The sequence below is a fragment of the Vicia villosa genome, linkage group LG5 (genome assembly GCF_029867415.1).
Source record: "Vicia villosa cultivar HV-30 ecotype Madison, WI linkage group LG5, Vvil1.0, whole genome shotgun sequence".
Lineage (NCBI taxonomy): Eukaryota > Viridiplantae > Streptophyta > Magnoliopsida > Fabales > Fabaceae > Vicia > Vicia villosa.
In genome coordinates this window covers 147,448,634-147,458,143 of record NC_081184.1, presented here as the reverse complement: position 1 = coordinate 147,458,143, position 9,510 = coordinate 147,448,634, and the positions used below count along the sequence as shown (strand labels likewise).

At 32.2% G+C, this 9,510-nt stretch overlaps 1 protein-coding gene across 1 annotated transcript; it reads right to left on the bottom strand.

The window, feature by feature from the left end:
* Nucleotides 1–6,082: 6,082 nt before the first annotated feature.
* Nucleotides 6,083–8,332, bottom strand: LOC131603079 (uncharacterized). Its single transcript, XM_058875328.1, has 4 exons — nucleotides 8,198–8,332; nucleotides 7,230–8,097; nucleotides 6,739–6,897; nucleotides 6,083–6,656 (listed from the first exon to the last, which is right to left on the bottom strand). The coding sequence occupies exons 2-4, from the start codon at nucleotides 8,085–8,087 to the stop codon at nucleotides 6,387–6,389; spliced, it is 1,287 nt and encodes a 428-aa protein (XP_058731311.1). The 5' UTR covers nucleotides 8,088–8,097; nucleotides 8,198–8,332; the 3' UTR covers nucleotides 6,083–6,386.
* Between the last annotated feature and the right edge of the window lie 1,178 nt (nucleotides 8,333–9,510).

Here is a 9,510-nt window from a genome sequence, read left to right as displayed (position 1 = left end):
ATTCATCGGTAGATGAAAAACACCGAAAGGTGAGGACTTTGACACACACCCAACAAACTTTCAAACTATAGACAAAATTATGCGTTCATCCAAAAATAGTATTGCAAAACGCAACGGCACGAATCACAAGGGCTTTAAAGGTTGTAATGTGGCTCGGTTAACAAACAAGTGATAATTCCTAAAGCTAATCGAAACAAAAACTTGCCTAAACCTAAGGGAGTAATTACTTCCACAAAGTTTCAAACAAAGGAATTTCAATCAAACTTCTTCCTTAACCACATTTTTCACACCAAACACAATACTTATTAACACAATCTTATTCTACTCTTTTTGTTCTTTTCTTTTTCAAACTTTTTTCTCTTTTTTTTTCTTTTTCTTTTCTTTCTTTTTCACATGTTTTTTTTCTTTTTTTTTTTTCACAACCTCACACAAACCACAATATAAGTAAGCAAACATCCTCTCCCCAACTTGAATACAACTATCATCGTAATAAGAATACTCCCTACTTTCTAAGGCAAGATAAAAATTCAAACTATAAATCATAGTTGAGGGTTCAAGAAAACAAAGAATCAACATCCATACACAAATGAAAACCAAACCTCAAAGACATGCATTAAGCAAAAACAATATGGATATTGACAAAAAGGCTCAAAGGGGTTACGAATGGTCACACTCCCACAAGGTGAATTGACATTTGGCTATGGTAGTTGTGCTCAAAATCAAACAAGTGCCTTGATCCCTTTCGCGCATTCACAAATTCAATACAAACGAAAGATTAAACATAATAACATCCAGTTAAAACAAGAAATGTCAGTCACTCGCATATATACACAATGGAAAGCCACCTCACATTTATGGTAAAAAGGGAAAACTAATGTGATTCAAGTCATGAGCAAGTTATGCAAAAAGAATGAATAATATGAAAATTGTACAAATGAAAAGTCTCATAAACATGCTATGCTATAGACAACGATAAACGAGTACCTTGCTATGTACAAATTCGAACAATCATTACCGCACAATTGGCATGTTGAATCAATCAAAATTGGAGAATTACCAAATGCGACTTCAAGTAATCGGGCCAAAATTTGAGTCTAAACAACAACAAAATAAATTAACACATATTACTAATAATTACTACACTATAAGGCCTTGGTGTAAGTGGGAAAAAAGGCGAGCCAAGTGAACAATTAAAAAGAGTTCACTGGCCAAAACTCCCAGGCCGCGCTAAGCGCGGTGAGCGCGCTAAGCGTGCTACACCAGAAAATGAAAAACCAGTGCAGCAAAACATAAACCAAGAGCAACCTCCACTATTCACCTACACAACTCATTTACAGAAAAATGGTAAAATAAAACCGTTGGGGTGCCTCCCAACAAGTGCTTGTTTTACGTTGTTAGCTCGACGCCTTTTATTGTCTCGCGAATGGCAAGTGACTTCCTCGCAATACGTCAATGCTTTCGCCTCAAACGCAACATAAAGAAAGCGACCTGACCAAACACTTAACAAATGAATCAAAAGTAAAAGTATATACAAGTATGTGTAAAAAAACAAATATACATAAAACACAATATTTACAAAATCCTTAATTGGCTAAACAAATTGAAAAGTGAAGATTTAGAGTTTACGAACTATCCGAGTTCAATATGTTTAGCCAACTTCACCTTGCTAAATAGCAAAAGTAAAGAGGAACAAAATCAAACACACAAACATGTATAAGTATGAAAATATAAACATGTATCAATATAAGAAAATATATAAGTATGAGAATATGCACAAAATATACGATATTCACAAAACTCAAAAACAAAGAAACTATCGCAATGCGAATTCAATAAAAACACCAATCCCCGGCAACGGCGCCATTTTGTTGAAGCGATATGGCGGCAAGCAACAAAAGATTTGGAAATAGTTATCCGGGAATTTATCGTGTCCATAGAGATTAGTGCTACTGAATTGCCGTTCGACGGATTCTTAGTTCTTGAGTTCGGGTTAAAATGGGTTTTAAGTAAACAAGGAAAACATAACATATGAACATAAAATAAATTCATTCTTGATAGAGAATAGCTTATCTGGTTTGAATCTAAATTACTCCTCACAAACTTAGATTTATCACTCCGCCGTACTCAATCTACAATACTCATCAGAATCACCACATATCCCTCACATCAATGTCCATGTCTGCAACACCGACGGGAATTCAACTATATTACTCTTTCGACGATGTCTCAACCGATCGAACAACACAGAGACATTAAACTCAGATATTATGTGGATGTTAACCCCAATCCTATGTCTAGAATCAAAAGCTAATAGATATCCCCCTAATCAAGATTTGTGATGTCTATTTCTACAACAACACAAATCCAAAACATTTAAGCAAAAAGATCAAGGAAACACCGATTAAGATTTGTAAAGCAAACTTTATACAACTAGTAAAAAGAGTAACAAACATCCATGGGTTTAGAGTATTTACATACAAACTCACCAAAAGAGAAATACAAAGAGAAGAGAAGAAGAGGAACCAAACATTTCTTGGTTTGTCAACACCAATCGATGAGAAATTCGACCTCCGATCATCAAGATGCATGCTCCATTGTTGTTTTCAAGCTCTCCCTACTCAAAAATGGTTGTGATGACTTTGGGAACAAATACCCCAAAGCATAACCCTAAAAAATGTGATTTTTCCCTATTTAATGACTTTCCAAACCGCCCAGACCGCGCTTAGCGCGCAAATCCGCGCTTAGCCCGCTCAACAGAAAATTGAAATCTTATTTTGGCCATATCTTGAGAATCGTAACTCCGATTTACGCCCAGTTTGAAGCGTTGGAAAGCTTATTTCATGCTCTATCTAACAATGACAACATATCAACCAAATTGGTGATTTATTATTATTTGGTTTTGAGCTTTATTCGCCGAATGAATTGATTCCGCCGCTCAAAATCGCGCGTTTGAAGTCGTGTCTTCGCCACGTTATTGCTCATGCTCCAAATACGCCTCAATACCTACAAAATGAATAGAAAACTATCAAAAAGTATAAAAGTATATGAAGATACATCTATTCACAAAGTATAGGTATTTATACACAAAACGGAGAATTATTCAAACGGTATTACAAAAAGTGTCGATAAGTGCCACTATTTACAAACACAAAAATAACTACATTTTTGCACTTATCAACGCCTTCATCCCACAAGAGTCGTAAATATTTAATTAATGGACTTAGATAAACATCTATGTCATTACCAGGTTGTCATGGTCCGGAAATCATCATACTTAATAATATATACTTGCGCTTCATGCATAACCAAGGTGATAGGTTGTAAATGGTGAGAAGAACATGCCACGAAGAATGGTTAGTGATTAGATTGCCAAAGGGGTTCATTCCATCGGTGTCAAGCTCAAGCCTAAGGTTTAATGGCTCAACTGCAAAATTTGGAAACAACTAATCAATTTTCTTCCATTGCAACGAATCAGCTACATGGCGAATGTTTCCATCACGATTCCTTTCATCTACATGCCATCTAAGATTTTTTACGTCATTCGAATTAGAAAAAAAGTCTCTTAAATCATGAAATTATTGGCAAGTACCATAACATTTTAGCATGAGGATGCTTCCTACTAACATTGTCATCACCAATGTTGGCCTTCAGCTTGTAACGCGACATACCATATTTCGGACATTGATACAAGTCTTCATACTCTTTCTTGTATAATATGCAATCATTAAGGCAAGCATGCATTTTGATCTACTCCAAACCCATTGGAAACAATATCTTCTTGGCCTCATAACAACGATCCGATAATTTGTTATCTTCTGGTAACATTTGCTTTAGCAAATCAAGTAATTTCGTGAAACTTTTATTCGACCATCCATTTTTCCCTTCATATTAAACAAATTTAACACCGCCGACAGTCATGTAAAACTTGTGCATCCCTTATATAAAAGGGTGTCTTTATGACTACATAAAGTATCATAAATATGAGCATTCTTAAAAGAAGATTCCCCAATATCACGAAACATATCCTCTGGCCGATCATCCATATATTCATCTTCTCATCCACTCTTTGACTTTATGACGCTCGACTTCCCTCTTTATCCACCTCACCATGCCACATCCATATTATATAATTTTGACATATACCTTCACAACAAAGGTAATGGAATATTTTTTCCTTTGTACCTTTATTGATATTCACACAAACAACACAAGGACAATTAAAGATACAATTATTGTCGGGAAGATTTTTATCAGCGTATTCAAGGAATTCAAGAACTCATTTCTCATAAACCGGACCTAATCTATCGGCTTTCATCTAACTACGATCCATAACAACTCCTGAAATTTATACACGAATAAAAATGTGATTGACACACCAAAATCTAATCCAAAAATGAAAGCATATGCATATGAAAATCTAAACCTAAAACATATGAAACATGTACTCTCATACTGACTTGAGCATATACAACATGAACGAAATATGAAGAAAGCAACATAAACCTAGAAAAAAGGAATGAAAATGGAAGATGAAAAGTACCGTACTTCGAAGCTGAATAATCTTATGCACGTAAGGAATGAAGATGTTGAAGATTTGTGATTTAAATAAACGAAAAGGGTGAAGATTTGAGCTCCAAATGAATCTTACGCCACCACTATCGTCTCTGGTTCGTTTGTTCTCCTAGGGTGTTTTATGAAAGAAATGCATAGTAAGTTTTGTTTTAATTTATCAGTAAACCCTTTAATCGCGGTTGGACAACACAACCGTAGTGGAAATTAAGTCCTCTAACAATAATTGATTGAGTCTACTGTTGTTAAATCATTTTCAATTTATGTTTTAAATAATGGACTTAAGTGACACACGCTTAATGTACTCTAAAAATGGAAAAAATGTGGTTGCTGGGAATCGAAGCTCGCTACACATAATTTGTTACCACAATTTTTTAGGGCAACCGTAATTAAATTATTTTTTTTGAATCCGGATATTCACGGGGCGCAAAAATTTTAACCTATTACAACGGTGTATGTGAATCCGTTGTAACCTTGACGTTGTTGTATGCGCGTTTTCTAGTAGTGAACATATTTTTTTTTATGAGGAGATGAGGAAGAGAAGAAGAAGATCAATTAGGTTAGCTGGAATGTCATTTGTTGGCAAAAAGAAATAAAATAAATAAACGTGATTGTCTACCATAAAAATTATTTGAGTTTAATAAAAGTTTTGACTGAATACCATAAAGTTATCAAAAAATAATTTATGAAAATCCTTTTAAATATCAATCTAGTAAATCCTGTTTAAATGCATGATAACTTAAATGTATAATACTACAATTTTAAATTTTAATTCATAGTTTCAGTAAATACAAGGAATATAATAAAAACTATGTTGATTTTTTTTATATCATATTTAATAATATTATTTTGAATATAGATTAATTTAGGCAAAATATCTTTTTATATTAATTTCGGGATTCATTTTGGTCATTTAATTTCAAAAAGTTATAGATTGGTCTCTTATATCTTCAAAATGTATTATTTTAGTCCTTTTTGTCATATTAGCGGCTGATTTAGAGATTGAATTTTTAGTTTTTCTGTCACTAATTAGTCAAAAAGGACTAACATGATACGTTTTGAAGAGTTAGGAGTGAAATTTTGGGAATTTAAGGAGCTAAAATAAACTCCAAAGGTTAACATACAAGACAAAAAATTTTTTTACCATTAATTTAAAAATCAAATAATTAATAACAATCAAATTAATTATTTATTCTAAATACTTCTGTCTTCTCTATTTCTCTCATCTTTCACTCTCTTCTTCAACTCTAGTTTTTTTTCTCTCTTCAGATTTTCTCTTTACTACTAAACACACCCTTAAAATTTTTCAATCATATGTCATTTTAGTGTGTGTTTAAACTATCGGTGAACAAAATTAATTTTAACATAATTAAATTTTGATATAATTGATTTTAAATTTGATATAATTGATTTTAAAGACATAATAAATTTTATTTTATAAGAAACCCTAGGTAAACAAAGTACCTTCGTATAAGTATACTTTGGTCTTTGAATTAGTTTGAAGTAGGTAGAATTATATCATAAAAACGTCACACTTAATGAAAGTCCCTTTTACATCAATCAGCTATATAGTATGGAGCTGATAATTACAAACTTAACATATATCCATATGTTACAACAAAGAGTTGATAAACCCAATAACATTACAAACTACATAATCATTAAAATTTGACATAAAATATTGATGACATAATCTTTAGAATATGCCTGCATCTTATTTTTCTTGTACACGCAGATAACTGTATTATTCTGTAACACTTTCAAATACAGTCTTTATTCCTCTTTCATATTATCATATATTTGTCATTACCTACTCGTTAATTCATAACAAATGAAGAACGAGTAGAATGTCTGAAGTGTTGGTATGGAAGCTGTTCAGCTACTAATATGTAGAAAATTCCCATTACTCCAGCGTGCTCTTTGGTGCTGTTGTATTTAGACTCTAGAGTTAAAATTTCACCATCAATAATCTTCACAGAACCTGGTTTAGGATAACATGTGGACATTCCAACAATGTACCCCGATTCATTTCCGGCTTCGTTTCCTTTTCCATAACTTGGTATTGAAGAACATATAACCCTTCCATTCTGAAAACACAATCCATATGCAAATTTCACAAAACAACTATATAAATTAACAAAAGGGTAGTAATAGAAATTTTCCAATTACCTGTCCATATAGGGTGGATCCAATCCCACCTGAATGCTGATGAGCAACACCATATATCACATACCCACCATTTTGCATTGGAACACTTGTCTTCTTCACATCAACACAGCCATTTCCCTCCTTATGATCCGTGCTGCAAGATTCAACTTGATACTCAATCTGAAACGAAGAAATTCAAGTTGCTCACTATAATACCCAACCAAGTAATGGACTAGCGTTATGTTTTAGCCTTAAATAGAAATCGAATATGGATTCCTGCAGTTGAGAGAATTAACAACTTTACCCTAATATTCAATGCATAAATAACCATTGGATCTAGATCACACGGTTCTTAATTAAAATAATCAAAATATCTTTATTTTATGAAGGGTCCAATCTTGATCTAACCGTTATCGATGCATTGACATTTGACAGCATGAATACAAAGTGTCCTTCCAACTAAACATAATCCACTTCCACAAACTACATGTTTCTTTATGAATTAAATTTACCTTACAATTATGACCTGGGTTGATTCCTTTTGAATTATCATCTGATAGTTTCAAACTATCTGTCACGTCAAATAAATAAATCCTAACAGGCACTATAGAATCATCCCAATCAACCCATCTTACTGTGTATTTTAAGTACAGGCTTCTCTTTGGTCCCTCAAATCCTTCTTTCAACTTGCACTGTGCATAATCCGGACAACATAACAAACCTCCTATATAATCTGGCCGTATACTCCTTCCATGTTCATCCACTGTAACATTATAAAGCTCACACTTACACTCAGTGCACCCTAACTTATCCTCTGCGCCACGCGTATCGATGGCATGGATATTAACCAACCATTTCTCTTCAAATCCTTCAGGAACATCTTCTGGATTACCTATCTCTACACCAAAAGGATCCGGAATACGGAGTTCTATTCCCCGTGTTTCGGATCCAAGGCCAAAGTATTGTCCAACAACATTTCCCTGGCATACGCCACTATTTCTAACCTCAACATGATTAGAGTTATGAAGCATCTTATGGCTACTGTATTCTGTGTGTGTGACATGTTTACTTTGATGATATCGGTTAATAGCCCAATGATGGAGATAAGTTTCATGGAGAGGTACAGAATTACCAGCTTCATCAACTACCTCAGCATTGAAACTCTTGAGTGCTATATGACCTCTTGGAAAATCAATATCATAATAATATCTATTGATAACAGATCCAGGACCAAGCTCAAATTTAGGAGACAAAAAAACAGTTGATTTTATCTGATTTTCACTCTTCACAAAAGAACTTGAGCATAGTGTTATTAACAATAGCACAAGTATTAACACTGAAAATACCAAATCTTTAGGTACAAACCACATGTTGATATATCTGCCAGCAAAAAATTTATTAGTAAAATAAAATCATATTATTAATTCAAAAAATAATAAACAGAAGATAGTGAAAAATGTATTGTTTTCATAATACTCACAGAAAATAAAGAGGCCGTAAAAGAGTGGGAAATATTCAACACAGCTTAATGTGTTTGGGTATCTATGGGGAGGAGTCTCTTATTTATACATGAATGAATGATAAGAGAATACACCGTATACACCAAATCATTAGGTAAACTGAGAATTTTCATTTTCAATGTAACGAAGATATATTTATTTATTTTGTGCCAAATCATTAGGCTTTAAATTGCGATTTGTCAATTTTAATGTAACCAATTTTTTTAGAAACCACAACTTTTTAGATTGTTCCATCAACCACAAGAAAAATATATCAATTTATGGTGTGCCAAATCATTAGGTCATTTGGTAATTGTCAATTTGTATTATTTTCCAATAAAAATATGACTAATATATAATTTTCTCTCACATTTATGCAATTTTATCTTATTTTCACTCATGGAGTATATTTGTTATTTTCCAATAAAAATATGACTAATTTATAATTTTCTCTCACACTTATGCAATTTTATCTTATTTTCACTCCTTGAGTATATTTGTCATATTTTTATTGGCAAATAACATAAATCACACCCTAAAAAATTGTAGGTAAGTTTTCTATATATATATAATATACTCAAGGAGTGAAAATAAGATAAAATTGCATAAGTGTGAGAGAAAATTATAAATTAGTCATATTTTTATTGGAAAATAACATAAATCACACCCTAAAAAATTGTAGGTAAGTTTTCTATATATATATATATATATATATATATATATATATATATATATATATATATATATATATATATATATATATATAGAAAACTTACCTACAATTTTTTAGGGTGTGATTTATGTTATTTTCCAATAAAAATATGACTAATTTATAATTTTCTCTCACACTTATGCAATTTTATCTTATTTTCACTCCTTGAGTATATTATATATATATATATATATATATATATATATATATATATATATATATATATATATATATATATATATATATATATATATATATATATATATATATATATATATGGTATCAGAGCCTGAAAAGGAGCTGATATAGTGAGTTAATACAATTATTTGAAAAGGGGTTTTTGAAAACATATTTAGTATTTTAAAGTTACATATTTCTTATTTGCTCCACTCATTAACCCTGACCTTTGAATCTTGTTAGTGTACCTGCTGGTAGTGAGTGGTCCCGGTCGTTAGTCCCGTGTGTTGAGGTCGTAAAACCGTTGGTTTAGCTCATTGTAGTTACAGTCCAAGAAACAAACTATAAGGGGGTGAGAGAGAGAGTTAAGAAGAAATCTAGTGACTTTTAGATACTAGTCTGTTT